Below are 15,795 nucleotides of genomic sequence, written 5' to 3' on the forward strand. Positions count from 1 at the left end.
CCAGTGCGATCGCTTGTGCAGGGCGGCCGCAGGAACGCACTGGACCCGAGCTACTGACGCACAAAGAGTAAATCACAGACCAGGCGTCACATAGACCTTGTCCCTCTGGCAAGACCTCCAATATTGCCGTTCAGCGTCTGCTGTCCTTAGCTGTTTTCTTTTAGGTCCCTCGCCCCTCCCCCTCCCCGCGCCGCCCAGTGCGATCGCTTGTGCAGGGCGGCCGCAGGAACGCACTGGACCCGAGCTACTGACGCACAAAGAGTAAATCACAGACCAGGCGTCACATAGACCTTGTCCCTCTGGCAAGACCTCCAATATTGCCGTTCAGCGTCTGCTGTCCTTAGCTGTTTTCTTTTAGGAAAGGGTCTGGCGTCAGTTCTCAGTGGAAGTTAAAGGGGTGCTGTTTGCCACGGAGTTGGCCCAGAATGTGCTCCACCAGATGAAGGAGACTCAGGAAGGAGAATTCTTAGGTGTTTGACACAGAGTAACACCGTGCAACAGGAAGAGGAAAGGGTGCGGCTGGGTCTCAGAGAGAGTGGGAGATGCATGTGAAAGGCTGTCTCTCAGAGGTCCGGAGGCGGTGGTGCTGCTGGACGGACGAGGGCAGCCTCCCCTCCCCCTCCCCCCACCCTGACTCGACTCCATGCTGAGGAATTAATTAAAGACTAGTGGCCTGGCTGGAGGGAGGTAGCGCTGGGTAGGTGTGATTGATGATTGATTGGTGCATGGATGATAGATAGATAGAGCATAGGTTTATAGAGGCTGGATGGATAGACAGACAGATGGTGGAAGATAGATAATGGATAGATGATAGATAGACACAGGATAGATGGAGAGATGTCAAAAGATAGATGATAGATGGATGAATGGATGGATAAAAGATGATAGATGATAGACAGTTACGACAGATTAGATAGAGGATGGATAGATAGCTAGCTAGATAGCTAGATAGCTGCAGTACCTGTCTCAAGTGGTTTCCAGTTGGAGGGGGCCATTATCTCACTGCTCTGAAACCACCAGCACCTAGACTCACCATAAGCACGTCACCAGGCAGTGGGTTATAATCTCTGCATTCCTACAAGGTAAGGAGCTGACTCAGAGTTGGGGAAGGAATCAGGGCACGGGAAGGACGGAGCAGAAGATGAGTCTCAGCCGGGGTTGCAGACTGCATCCTGCTGCCACAGAGAAAGCTTTCCTGTCCACCTCTCGGAAGGCTCATGTTGGTTCCCCTGAAGTGTCGCCCCCAAATCTCTCTCCACCCTAGGCTGACTTCCGTAACTGCTGATAGATCTGGTCCGTCTGGATGCACCCACGGTGTCTACAATGCTCCATGTCCCCGGCTTCTCATGATGTTCTCCCAGGCCTGCATCTCCTCCTTCACTCTTGCTTCTTGTGATAGGACCGTTTGCCCGGATTCTCAAAATGAAAAGTCACTTTCATTCCTGCCAGCTCCTTCTCCCATATCCGATGTCAGCGAATCCTGTTGATTTCATTTTCTAAATCTTTCTCCACCTATGCTCCTGTCTCCATTTCTGCTTTCATTTTTAAGGCTCTCCCCCTTGCCCCCCCGCCCCCGAATCCTTCCGGGAAGAATACAAGAAGCCCTTAACCAGTTTCTTCCCTGGCTGCTCAGGTACTTTGAGAAGGCCTGGGGACTCCCTCTCAGAATAACATTTCTTTTTAATGCATAAAATAACATACATAAGACTGCCAGGGAATCCGATTATATTAAACCAGCTACCCAGTGTGCAGGGGAAGAAGATGCTGGCCTTAGCCGAGCGTGTTGGCAGAGCCTAGACCAAGACAGCAGAAATGAGAGAGAAGGGACCAGCTGTGTTAAGGAGTAGTAAGGAAATAAAAATCTATACTAGTGGCTTGCAAACCGGCCCCCAAAGTGTTTTCTTTAATTGGCTTGGGGCACAGCCTGGGCCTCGGGACTTATGAGGTCTCCTTGGAGGTGCAGCCAGAGTTGAGAACCAAGATCTGTATTTGAGCTTCTGAAACTGTAATGTGCGTAGGAATCAGCCATGGAAATGCTTTAGTCTGGCTGGGAGGGATGCTGAGGGCTTCCTGTAGGAGGGCAGCATCTTATCGGGGCTTTGAGGCCTGAATAGGAGTTTTCCTGGTATGGACAGAAGAGATTGGCATTTATGGCCAAGTAGAGGATTCGAGGGAAGCCCCAAGGATGGACAAGGTGCCCAAACTGTGTGACCCCTTAAATCATTCACAGGATGCTGGGGGGATTGTAAATTTTAGAGGGACATAGAGTGACATCTATGTATTTCCATAACATCTTACAGAAAAACCCGAGTGAACTTTTTGGCCAGCCATAGTAGTGATTGTACCATCCATCCTCAGCATTCACAGACTCCATATTTGCAAATCTGCCTCCTTGCTGCAATTTGTTTGTAACTCCCAAATTGATACTGAGTTCAGAGGTTTGTGCCCAGCTGCCAAAAAACGGAGTCACCTTTTCGGTCTTAGATTGTAAACAAGTATCTGTGTAGTGCCACATTTTTGCATTTTTGTGCTTTATGCTTGCGATTCTGCTTCTAAGCACAGGAAGGTTGCCGCGTGACTGAAATAACGTGCGTGAGATGAGCTTCCTTTAGGCAGGAGAAAGAGTGCTGTGAGAACATCAACACTCTAGATTAAATAAGGTCAAATTCCACAGAAACATGCATGAAACAAGGTCATGTGCGATTAGCTAGCTGGTGGCGGTGTGACCTGAGGGTGCAGGAACTTAACCCTGGAGTTCCCCCGGAGCCATGATTGAATATTAGCTCATTCAGCATTTCCGGCAACTGTAAGAACAAAACCACTACGGATGATGTGCCTTGACTGTGATTAATAAACAGAACTGTCAGGTCTAGTTTAGGGGCCTTGGGCCAGTTTCTGGAGATGCAAGGCCTCCGTCAACTGATCAAGTTTGGGGCCTTCTGACGGGTCATTTAGGGGCAGTGCGGTGACCCATGGTGAAGGGTGATAAAATTGGAAATGGATTTGGGGCTTTGAGTCAGATCCTGGAGATTATCTTTCAGGGGAACAATGACTTGGTTTCCTAGCTCAGGGAGACTGAATTTACCGTCCTAGAACTACCTCCTTACAGCCGGGATGAGGGTCCTGGGCCCACTCCTGCCATCCCAGCCCACCCAGCAGGGTCAGCATCAACTGGAGATTGTTAGAAATGCAGATTCACAGGCCCGGCTCCCACCCACTGAGTGTGTGTCTTTGGGATCTGGGCCCAGGCATCTGGGCTCCCCAAATTCTAAAACTCACTGGTCCACGGCACCCGGAGCCCAGCCCACAGCGTCCCCAGATGCTCTGGGTTCTTCCAAAGCTCGACACAGCCCAGAGTGGCGCCCCCAGGGTTATGGTGCAAGAGAAGAAGCTTTCCCCCTCTGTCACAAAATCTGTAAGGCAGAATGTTAAATTACATGGCTCAAGAAACAGCAAAACTATGTCTGGAGCAGTGCCTTCCTAGCTACAGAGAAATAAGGGCATCTCTAATATTTAGAAATAAAATAATATCAAACAGCATTCACCATCACCTCTGGCTCTGGACCAGCCCTGCGCAGCAGTGACCAGCCTGCATGGGGCCAGGGCCGGGGGGACCCTGGTGTTGCCATTGACGTTGCAGGGGACTGGGGGCGAGTTCTGGGGTCTCCGTTTCTTCCTCCCTAAAGGAGAGTCTTGCAGATCAACGGTATTATCTAGACAGCTCCAGGAGCATGTAGACCATCCAGAAAATTCATCCATGGTTACTGTTAGTTTTACGTGAGTCTTACCTCATTAGTATGAAAATCTGAAAGCCCAAGGAATCTTTTAACTGCCAGATTTTTTTTTATTTATTTATTTTTGCGGTACGCGGGCCTCTCACTGTTGTGGTCTCTCCCGTTGCGGAGCACAGGCTCCGGACGCGCAGGCTCAGCGGCCACGGCTCACGGGCCCAGCCGCTCCGTGGCACGTGGGATCTTCCCGGACCGGGGCTCGAACCCGTGTCCCCCGCATCGGCAGGTGGACTCCCAACAACTGTGCAACCAGGGAAGCCCTAACTGCCTAATTTTTATTTTGATTCTAACTTTATTTCTAGAATTTATTTCTATTTTATTTGTGCCTGTATTTATATTATTAGGTTCTGTGTATAAATGATCAAATTTATGTATAATTCATAATTTCTATAATTTATTATTATAAAAATTTAAATTTTATCTTTACCCTTATTTTCTTTCTAGAGTTTGTTTCATGTATACGTATATCCATTGATATAACTCATAGGTTCTGTGTATAAATTATAAATTGCATAATTTATAGTTCATTATTATAAAATTTATATTTTCTATTCTAATCTTATTTCTAGAATTTATTTCTATTATATGTATACAGGTGTTCATTTACATAATTGATAGGTGCTGTGTATAAATTATAAATTACATAATTTATAATTTATTTAATTTATTTATTTTGATTCTAACTTTATTTCTAGAATTTATTTCTATTTTATTTGTGCCTGTATTTATATTATTAGGTTCTGTGTATAAATGATCAAATTTATGTATAATTCATAATTTCTATAATTTATTATTATAAAAATTTAAATTTTATCTTTACCCTTATTTTCTTTCTAGAGTTTGTTTCATGTATACGTATATCCATTGATATAACTCATAGGTTCTGTGTATAAATTATAAATTGCATAATTTATAGTTCATTATTATAAAATTTATATTTTCTATTCTAATCTTATTTCTAGAATTTATTTCTATTATATGTATACAGGTGTTCATTTACATAATTGATAGGTGCTGTGTATAAATTATAAATTACATAATTTATAATTTATTTAATTTATAATTAAAAAATTTATTTCCTATTCTAATTTTATTTCTAGAATTTATCTCCTTTTATATTTAAACATATATTCATTTACATAATGATAGGTTCTGTGTATAAATTATAATTTGTCATTTATTATTATGCAACTTTATCTTGTTTTCTAATTTTGTTTCTGTAATTTATTTCTATTTTATTTGTATATATTTATTTATATAGCTTATAAATTCTGTCTAAAGTATAAATGACATAATTTGTAGCTTCTATAATTATATTTAATTTCTCTTCTAATTTTGTTTCTAAAGCTTTTTTCTACTTATTTTTATATATTTATATAATTTATAAGTTCTGTATATAAATGATAAATTCTAGAGTTTGTAATTTCTGTAATTATTGCAACTATATTTTCTTTCTCTTCTAGTTTTCTTTTTTCTTAATTATTTTATTATTTTTGGCTGCGTTAGGTCTTTGTTGCTGTGTGCGGGGTTTCTCTAGTTGCGGCGAGCGGGGGCTACTCTTTGTTGCCGTGCGCGGGCTTCTCATTGCGGTGGCTTCTCGTTGCAGAGCACGGGCTCTAGGCTCGCAGGCTTCAGTAAGTGTGGCTCACGGGCTCAGTAGTTGTGGCTCGCGGGCTCTAGAGCGCAGGCTCTGTAGTTGCGGCGCACGGGCTTAGCTGCTCCACGGCATGTGGGATCTTCCAGGACCAGGCCTCGAACCCGTGTCGCCTGCGTTGGCAGGCGGATTCTTAACCAGTACGCCACCAGGGAAGCCCCGATCTATATTTTCTTTCTGTTCTAGTTTTGTTTCCAGTATTTATTTCACCTCTATTTACATTTGTATAATTTATAGGCTCCGTGTATAAATTGTGTAACTGATCATCTCTATAAATTATTATCAGTAGTATTTCTGTCCTCATTGTATGTCTACGTCAGTGCGCCACCCTGATGGAATTTAAGGGAAACCGGATTCGGGCCTCGTGCTGTGCGCTTGTCACTTGCACAGTTCATGGTTGTGGAACCTCAGATTCGCGGCTCAGCGGGTTTGTGAGGCACGTGCAGCTGCACAGGCTCCCCAGGAGAAGCCCGCGCCCAGGGTGGCCTTGGGGACGTCCTGGGGCTTGTCCTGGGTCTTGGGAGGAGGAAACCAAACAGATGGCTCGGGGGGAGCATGCACGGCTGAGGCGGGGAGGGTGCACGGCTGAGGCGGGAGGGTGCACGGCTGAGGGGGGAGGGTGCACGGCTGAGAGGGGAGGGTGCAGGGCAGGGGGGAGGGTGCACGGCAGGGTGCGTGTGTGCTGTGGGGATGACTCAGGCCCTGCGTCTGGCGGGGTCGCCTCACACCTGGAGGTTGGAGGGGCCGCCTGGAAGCCGCAGAGGCGGTGCAGGCCACCTCCGATGGGCTGGGCAACGGCAGCAAGAAGAGAAATGCCTGGGTGTCCCTCTCAGATGCCCGGACCCTCCCCCAGCCCCCCTGGGCCTGCTGTTCCTGGGTTTGCGTGCGGGACCCCGGGGGCTCAGCAGAGGGCTCTGAGTTGAGCCGTGACCTCTCCCCTAAGCGGGGCCACATCAGCGGTGCTCAGGAGCCCAGATGCGCGGGGAGCGGGGCGGGGGCACGGGGCCCAGGTGGGCTGGGGAGGTTGCAGGCCCTGGACACGGAGCTACCAGGCGGACAGACAGACACGTGCACGCATGCTCACACGCAGGGCACAGACACACGCACACATACACAACACTCACACTCGATGCATATTTGCGCGCACACGCGCGCGCGCGCCCATGAGCACATACCTGCACCGGACACGCGCCAGTGCACGTGGACACGCATGCGCACAGGTACACGTGGGCACGCGTGCAGTTCACCCACATGCAGCGTGCACGCCCGCGGGCGCACAGGTTCACAGACACACGCACACGAGTATACCCACGTGCACATTCGTACACAGACACACCACGCAGGAGCATGCACACGCACGCATCACGAGTAGAAACATCTTACGTTCAAGTGTGTTGCTGTGGGTTTCAACATTCCAAAGAGCCTTGTCTGCTTGTTCTTTCCAAATCCCCGTTCGAAACGCAGCATCGTCCACTCCTTGAATCGCCCTGTTTGGGGCTACTTACTCCGCCCCCGCCCCGTCAGGTGTGGAGGCGTCCGGACGGCACGGACGTTGAACATCTCAGGAAGGTCCCGGCGCCATCGCTTCGGCAGAGGGGGAGCGTAGAGGGAGTGATAACGTTGTGGGTCTCTAGGCAGACGTACAGGACCAGGGACGCGCATGTATGTGTGGGCTCTGCACCTGCCCAGGGGGGCTCTTTGGGGCTGAGCAAATGCCGCCCTCCCCAGCCGCCCTGGCTATCTCGTGAACATCTGCCACATGCTGCAGGAAGAGCTGAAACCACACGTGTCCCTTCCGGGCTCTGAGATGCAGAAACCAGCGCCCCTCCCCCCGTGAGGGCTGGGGTCCGTCCAACGCAGCGCCTTCCCAGATGCTGCTGCTTTTCCGCTGCCTGCTCTTTTGTTTGTTTTTAATTTGGGGGCCCATCTCATTGTTCATGTCGTATTTTTTATTGAAGTAGAGTTAATTTACAATATTAGTTTCAGGTGTACAGCAAAGTGATTCAATTATATATATATATCTATATATATATACATAGCAGATTTTTTTCCCATGTAAGTTATTACAGGATATTGAATAGAGTTCTGTGTGCTCTACAGGAGGTCCTTGTTGTTTATCTATTGTATATATAGTCATGTGTATCTGTTAATCCCAAACTCCTAATTTACCTGTCCCCCCTCCCTTTCCCCTTTGGTAACCATAAGTTTGTTTTCTATGTCTGTGAGTCTGTTTCTGCTTTGTATATAGATTCATTTGTGTTGTAGTTTAGATTCCACATATAAGTGATCTCATAGGGTATTTGTCTTTCCCTGTCTGACTTTCTTCCCTCAATCTCTAGGTCCATCCATGGTGCTGCAAATGGCATTATTTCATTCATTTTTTCCTGCCTGCCTGTTCTTAATACACACATGGAAAATCACACACACACAAATACACTTCCCAAACTACACGTAGACACACTGACACGTGGGCACACGCCCAAACTACGCATGCACAGACAAAACCCCACATAAACACATACGCTACACACACCACAAATACACACGTGCCAACTGCACTTAGACACACACATGTGCACACACACACAAATACACACATACAAACCACCCACATACCTACACACAAAACCCCATGGATCCCAAGCCACTCAGTAAACGGACACACACACACACCCCCGATCGCTCACACACATAGCTGCACGCACACACACACACACGAGAGAGAGAGAGAGAGAGAGAGAGAGAGAGAGAGAGAGAGAGAAAGAGAAAGAGTGTGTTACAGGCTGACACCTGTCTGTGAGACATTAAGGGGACTGAACACATTGCAACCTTCTGGAGGCCCCCGGGGATGAAGGTGGCTGGTTACACGCCCAGCACTTCCTGACATGGGACACATGTGCCCTTTTGCTTCTGCACCTGCAGGATGATCCACCGACCCGCTGTCACTCTCCTTTCCGCTGACCGGACGGTCCAAGAGGACTGTTCCCAAATTCCCTTGCTTTGCTTTCCTTCAATCCAGAGAGAGAGAGAGAGAGAGAGAGAGAGAGAGAGAGAGAGAGAGAGAGAAAGAGTGTGTTACAGGCTGACACCTGTCTGTGAGACATTAAGGGGACTGAACACATTGCAACCTTCTGGAGGCCCCCGGGGATGAAGGTGGCTGGTTACACGCCCAGCACTTCCTGACATGGGACACATGTGCCCTTTTGCTTCTGCACCTGCAGGATGATCCACCGACCCGCTGTCACTCTCCTTTCCGCTGACCGGACGGTCCAAGAGGACTGTTCCCAAATTCCCTTGCTTTGCTTTCCTTCAATCCATCATTAATTGGATAGAAATAGAAATAGTATTGAAATTGCTTCAGTAGAGCAGTAACAACAGGATAGAAGAACAATGGGATTAAAGGCAGTTTCCCCCCTTCTCTGGGATCACAGGAAATTAAAAAGACAATTTTCCTTTTTCTGGGTTGTCTGGTGTTTCTACGAGAAGTACATTTTGGTTGCATAATTATAGAGCTGTTGCTAATCCGAGGGGTTTTTCTCTCCATGTTTTTTCTCCATCACGTACTGGAAATTGTTACTCACCTATTTCAAAACACCTGCTTTTTTAGGATAACGCATGTGCGGAATTATCACGGTTTCCCACTGATTTAATTGCTGCTAAACTCTAAGGTTGTCCATAATGTAAAACATAAGCTGACATATTCTTACGTTTACGCATGAGAGTGAATATTTCAAATGAGAAATCACAACATGTGATGCATTTTCAAAGCCGCCAGGCATCTCAAAATCCAAAATCATGCCCTTTTTAAATTGTTTTCTTAATTTCCCAATTTACTTGTATTTGACTTATTTCTAATTGGACTCCTTTTCTTTTAGGCCAAGATTTTGATTTATCGCATGCCCTTGATGGTGAGTAATATTAAAACATTTTATAAACTACAGGGAATATTTTATTGGACTACAGTAAATCTTTTGAAATATGTCTTACTGTGATAACTAGACTTACGTAGGACGAAGAAGATCAAGATGCCCTTGCCAGGGTAGATAAATCTTTTTTGGTGGAATAATTTCCGCACGCTGTGGTGGTGAACGAATGCTACGCAGGGTTGCCCTGCGCTTGGGGGAGTGGCTGGTCCCCCGTGGGCTGATACCATCCCTTGGCTGGTGGCTGCATCACGCCAATCTCTGCCTCTGCCTTCACATGGCCACTTTGCTGTGCGTCAGTGCCTCTGTGTTTTCCAATTTCCTTCTGATAAAGGCCCTCGTCTATAAGGGTCTGTGCTGATCCACTGTGACCTCATCTTAACCAGTGTTATCTGCAAAGATACTCTTTCCAAATAAGGTCACCTTCTGAGGTTCCCGGTGGATGTGAATTTGGGAGCCCAGCATTCAACCCAAGACATCTTTTTTTTTTTTTTTTAATTGGAGTAGAGTTGCTTTACAATGTTGTGTTAGTTTCTGCTGTACAGCAAAGTGAATCAGCTCTACGTATACATACATCCCCTCTTTTTCAGATTTCCTTCCCACTTAGGTCACCACACAGCACCGAGTAGAGTTCCCTGTGCTCTACAGTAGGTCCTCGTTAGTTATCTAGTTTATACATAGTACTGTATGTATGTCAATGCCCCAAGATATCTTTTTAACTCCCGGGGTCCGATGCAGAGGTGTGAGTCAAGACCGTGAGGGCAGTAATGTTCCCAAAAGCCCGCGGGGGCTAAGTCTCGTTCTTGACGATGGAACCCTCATTGGCCGGTGGGGAGAGACGCCGGGGAGGTGTCTGTGCTCCTAAGAGCCTCAGCCCACGTTGCCTTGGTTGCCTGGGGGGTCCCAAGGAGCAAAAGGTGTGTTCCATGTAGTGAACGTGCATAGCCTTTGAGCCGAGGGTCCCGTGTCCCTCCTTCTCCCGTGCAGGTCCCGGGCTCTCCCTTGTGTCCTGTGTTCTCCCGGGTTCCTCTTTCACTCACAGCCCCCCACCTGGCGTCATGAGGTGGCGGGGGGGTCCTTGGTCTCGGTGGCAGCCATGGTCCACATCAGCCTACGTTCCGGTTGCCGTGGGTCCTCAGGGGCTCAGAGTCGTCCTCCGGTGCTTGGCCACTGCCTGAACTGTCAGGAAAACATGATGCTTCAGACGTTTTCTGAGTCTTTTTAAGGAAACAGAACAGTGTCGGAAGTTGATTCTGTTTCCCAGCTGCAAGTTTCACTGACAGAAATGTCTTTTCTCTTTAGACCATGACAAGAAACCCACTCGGCCCCCACCAAAACAAGCCCCCGGTAAGAAGCAAAGGCGCCCCGCATGCAAACACAGCCGAGAAATGGTTGCTGTGCGCCCCCGTTTTCCCAAGAGCTGCGTGAGGCGTAGTCAGCTATTCACCGGCTCTGGATCCAGCCTGGTTAATATTGGAATTATGCTGTGACGTTGGTGCTTTCAAGTCCGCGGTGGCTGTAAGAGAACGGACGCTGACACTTGGGCGAGATGCTTTTGGGTCCCCTGGAAGGCATCTCTGGATGCTTTTATTCTGAGTGTCTGTCCCTGGTTTTGGATACTCATTTCTTGGGAGGAACAATTTTAGGACCTGGGACCCTCATATAACCCACGAGCACACTTCGATCTCAGCCTCTAGGAGGAGCATACTAGTTGCCGCTAACCCTTTCCAATAAAAGTCAGGAATCAGACCGATCGATCATGGAATTGACCAAGGGTCAGATTCATCGGTTGTTAGTCACCCACAGTAAAATCGATGCCCAGAGTTACAGAGCTCTTATCACTGATTTTTTCTTAAATGTGATAGCTCTCTTCAGATGTTGGGCTTCTCATCTAGAATGGCGTCTTATGAGGAAAAAGATACCCTTGTTCAGAGCCAGGTCCTTGACCTGTGCAGGCACGCGGAGGATGCTGGACAAGTCACTAGTGAACGATGGACTTTGTACCGTCACGCCCTCCCTGGGGGCAGTGACGGTGTTTCCCAATCGTGACTCGGTGTTTCCCAATCGTGACTCGTGATGGGTCAGTACCTCGTGTTGGGTGGATACACAGGCTCACCCAGGTGTTGCTGGGACTTGCAAAGAGTCCTTAAAACTAAGAAGGCAACCTCGGAAGCCTTCAGGAGTTGTCACATCATTTTGTCAAGCACACCTGGGTCAGTTGAATCATTTTCTTGGTGGGCACAAGCCCAAATCTGGCCGTAGACTTCCCCCCTTATCTCGTAGTATCTACCTTGCGGAAGTTGTTGGCAACTTGGTAGGGGATGATGCTAGGATGAACAGTCCCCGGGGAAGAATTGTCTGCAGGCGGAAGTTGGAATTTCAACTCGGTCCATGGGGCGTAATTGATTTATAAATTACTTTCATTGTTCTGGTTTGGTTTTGCCTTTTATTCCTTTCCTTGGAGAGAAGGATGATATGAATACGGTCAGGAATGTGGTTTTTCTGTTGAGACCTTGGTCAGACTCATATTCAGGAAAGTGTTTTGAGATGTGGAGATGCAGTGTTTCCTCCATCTATTTAGGAAGTCATTTCTGTTCCTCGTTTCAACCCAGAACTTTGGTATTAACTATCTGTTTTTCTCCTTTAGATGATAACTTCAATTTAGAAGATGCCCTTGGTGGAGGGAACAGTAAGTAGTACCTCTTAAATCTCCTATGTGTCTGACTTGCTTATTTCTTTATGAAGACAAAGCTTATTTATTAAGACAAGCCTTGCAAAGAGGCTTGTCTCTTTTGAATAAGTTGAATTAGTTTTTAACCACGAAAACCTAAGGAATAGATGTATTGTTTGTTGTGGTTGAGTTTTTGGCTTTTATCCGTATGCCTACTTTTATTTTAAAGCTGTTACAGTCTTTGGGGTGATATAAGACAAAACGAATATCCTTGCCACGGCTGGCCTCATGGGCACGTAGGGTCACACAGGGCTCCACACTCAGAAGGGCTTCTCTCCTTGGTTGACTGCTCTGTGGCTGCCATATTAAATTTCTTAGTACAGTTTAAGCAAGGGACTCTGCATTCTCATTTTGCCCTGGGCTCCACAAATTCTGTAGCTGGTCCAGCCATCTGCTTTATTTTCTATCGGAAATACATGAATTTAAGTATTGCAGCTGGATGATGATGGAAAGAAATCCACAGGTGCCTGTGCGTATGGGTATCCCCATCATGACAAAGTACTTGCCCAGCCATGACAAAGGACATGCTTCCATTTCTAACTGTTTAGTAAACCATCTGTGTGCAAATGCACGTTTTGTTTTCTTGACTGCAAAGTGCTCATAATTGCAACTCTCCTCTTTTACAGATGACCCAGTGTCACCCGAACCACCCAAGCCAAAACCTGATACAAACCCCAACCAGCCCGGCTCTTCTGGTAAGACCTTCTTCCCCCTCTGGGTCCTTGTGTGTTTTTCAGAGTACAGAGATTTCCATGTCAGCTGAGAGGAGGTAATTTCAGATTTAGCATGATCTTACTGTGAACTCGCTGTGCAAGGTAATGCCAGTTTTCCAGTCGTGGAAAACAGTTTTCAAAAAGATATTTTTGGTTCGGATTTGATTTTTAGTTTGCTGATTTAACTTCCAAGGTTTTAATGGAAACTTAAAAAAATTAAATGTTAAGATTTTAAATATAGAGGATCAATATGGAGAAAAATATCAGCTTGTTCTTTCCCTTTAGAGAAGCTCTTGGTTTTTGTTTTTGTTTTTTTAAGGTTTTTGCCTCCTTTTTTCTGACACATAGTATTCTCTGAGTATTTGACTAACATCAGTGTTCTGAGATGAATGGCTGCTGAAATTTCAGATTTTGAGTTGGCTTTTTTGTTTGTTTATATATTTGTTTAATTTTTAATGCAGAAAAATAGAAATACTGTCCGTCCTCTACCACAGTGAAGATGGTTATTCTCCCTAGTATTTTATATCAATTTAAATGAAACAACTGTTAAGTAAAACTGTCAATCTTTTATTCACACTGTGCCATAACATTATTTTTTGCTTATTAGTATTCCATAAGCATTTTCTTCATGTCATTTAATAATTTTTATCATATGACTTTTCTTGGCAGTTATATACTATCATAACGAATCCCTAATTTTGAAAAAGTTATTTTTCTCTGCTATTTTAGAAGTATGAGTTGCAAAGCAAGTTGAAGCCATCTTCATATGCTTTCTTATGGTTTTATTTCTTTTTTAAAAATAAATAAATTTATTTATTTTATTTATTTTTGGCTGCGTTGGGTCTTCGCTGCTGCGCCTGGGCTTTCTCTAGTTGCGGCGAGCGGGGGCTGCTCATCGTTGCGGCGCGCGGGCTTCTCATGGCGGTGGCTTCTCTTGTTGCGGGGCACGGGCTCTAGGCGCGCGGGCTCGGTAGTCGTGGCACACGGGCTTAGTTGCTCCGCGGCATGTGGGATCTTCCCGGACCAGGGATCAAACCCGTGTCCCCTGCATTGGCAGGTGGATTCTTAACCACTGCGCCACTGGGGAAGTCCAGTAATTGTATCTTTGAAAGATACCTTCCATAGAGTAGTACCTTTATGGGGTTCCCTGCTACCCCAGGTCTGCTTTTGATTCTGATGTGTGTCCCTTCACCCCAAGACATCAAGACTCTCCCGACAGTTCTGATGTGAGAGGTGATGCTGTCTTTTTTCTTCTAGGTGGCTTTTCGGATTTGGACCTTACTGATGCGACTTCAGGTGGAGGTAGGGTTCCCCTTCTATTTTTGTCTTTCTTTCTATCTTTTTTAATCTTTTGGTTGCGCCGTGCAGCATGTGGGATCTTAGTTCCCCAACCGGGGATTGAACCCACGCCCTCCTGCAGTGGAAGGGCAGAGGGTTAACCACTGGACCTCCAGGGAAGTCCCTCAATCTTTTATTTTATATTGGAGTAGAGGTGATTAACAATGTTGTGTTAGTTTCAGGTGTAGAGCAGAGAGACTCAGTTCTACATAGACATGTGTCTATTCTTTTTCAAATTCTTTTCCTGTATAGTTTATTACAGAATATTGAGCAGAGATCCCTGTACTCTACAGTAGGTCCTTTTTCCACCTCTGTCTTTAAAATCTTAGGTCAATGTGGAGGCCAAAGCAGTATTTAAATATAATAAACAAATAAGTATAAAATTAATATATGCTTAGAATAGTTATAACTTGATGAAATATATAGTCATTTTATGTATTTATGTATGTATAAATGATAGTGTATACATATGTTACATATAAATATATTTTTACTATATTCATCTATTATGCATATGTAATCTAAAATAGGTATTATGTCTAGTATATGTGTATGTAATATATAACGCATAGCCAGACACAAGGTAAAGATCTCCTCCACCAGGATTCCTTTGGGTCACCCTCAGGAGGTGGGGTAAGCTTGTGCGTCAGCCTTGAATTTGGGCGTCCCTCTTGGCCCACAGCCTCCTAGGAGGGCTGCAAACTCAGAGCCTCGGGACGTCCACCTGGAGGGAAGCTCCTTCCATGGCAGTTAACTCCAGCTTCCCCCGCCCCAGGTAGAAAACCCTGGCTCCAGCCCCCAGTTTGGGAAATCTTTTATTTCTAACTCCGCCATCGAGCTCTGGTTCTTGTTTATTTCTTGGAGAATTGAGCGTAAACGGTGAATAATTAGTAAGATGATGTGAAGATGTCCCAGGAGGTGACCCATGGCTCTGACACCCGTGGGTAGGGACTTTCATGCTCTGATGGCTCCTCCACATTCCTGCCCTGGTCCGTGTTCTTCCCCCTGCGTGTAAAATCTGTTTATGCTCCCTTCTCTTTTTAAGCATTTAGGTTATACCAGTTGCTTTTTTTTTTAATAGAAAAATAATATTTTTATTAGCTAACTGCCAGATACTCCTTAATACTATTTTTTGAGGTATCGTTGATGTACAGTATTGTATAAGTTTCAGGTGTATGACGTAGTGATTCAGTATTTTTCTAGGTTGTACTCCATTTAAAGTTACTATAGATATTGGCTCTATTCCCTGTGTTGTGCAATCTATCCTTGTAGCTTACTGATTTTATATATAGTAGTTTGTACCTCTTAATCCCCTCCCCCTATCCTGCCCCTCCCCCTTCCCTCTCCCCGCTGGGAACCACTAGTTGGTTCTCTAGATCTGTGAGGCTGCTTCTTTTTTGTTATTTTCACGAGTTTGTTTTGCTTTTTAGATTCTGCACCAGTTTCTTGTACATATCTTTACGCCTTGATATTGGATGTCGTCCTCCATATGGTTCCCTTAAGGTGGTTTCTAGGAAGTAGGGTTTCTGAAAGGAGTTCCCACTTTTACATCCCTTCGTGGGTTGCTAAATTGCTTTCCAGAATGGCTGGGATCGTTGATGGTCCCACTGGTAAGAGGACCATGTAAGAGATTGCTGGGTTCATT

The 15,795-nt window shown here is 45.8% G+C and overlaps 1 protein-coding gene across 2 annotated transcripts in view; it reads left to right on the top strand.

The window, feature by feature from the left end:
- The window catches only part of CD99 (CD99 molecule (Xg blood group)), a 41,091-nt gene that overhangs the window by 11,983 nt on the left and 13,313 nt on the right, over positions 1-15,795 (top strand). For both annotated transcript variants that reach the window (XM_055086292.1, XM_024115458.3), the window contains exons 2-6: positions 9,321-9,353; positions 10,671-10,715; positions 12,016-12,057; positions 12,726-12,794; positions 14,070-14,114. In XM_055086292.1, coding sequence (XP_054942267.1) covers positions 9,321-9,353; positions 10,671-10,715; positions 12,016-12,057; positions 12,726-12,794; positions 14,070-14,114 — 234 coding nt within the window. The remainder of the gene's footprint in view (positions 1-9,320; positions 9,354-10,670; positions 10,716-12,015; positions 12,058-12,725; positions 12,795-14,069; positions 14,115-15,795) is intronic.

The sequence above is a fragment of the Physeter macrocephalus genome, chromosome 7 (assembly GCF_002837175.3).
Source record: "Physeter macrocephalus isolate SW-GA chromosome 7, ASM283717v5, whole genome shotgun sequence".
Taxonomy (NCBI): domain Eukaryota; kingdom Metazoa; phylum Chordata; class Mammalia; order Artiodactyla; family Physeteridae; genus Physeter; species Physeter macrocephalus.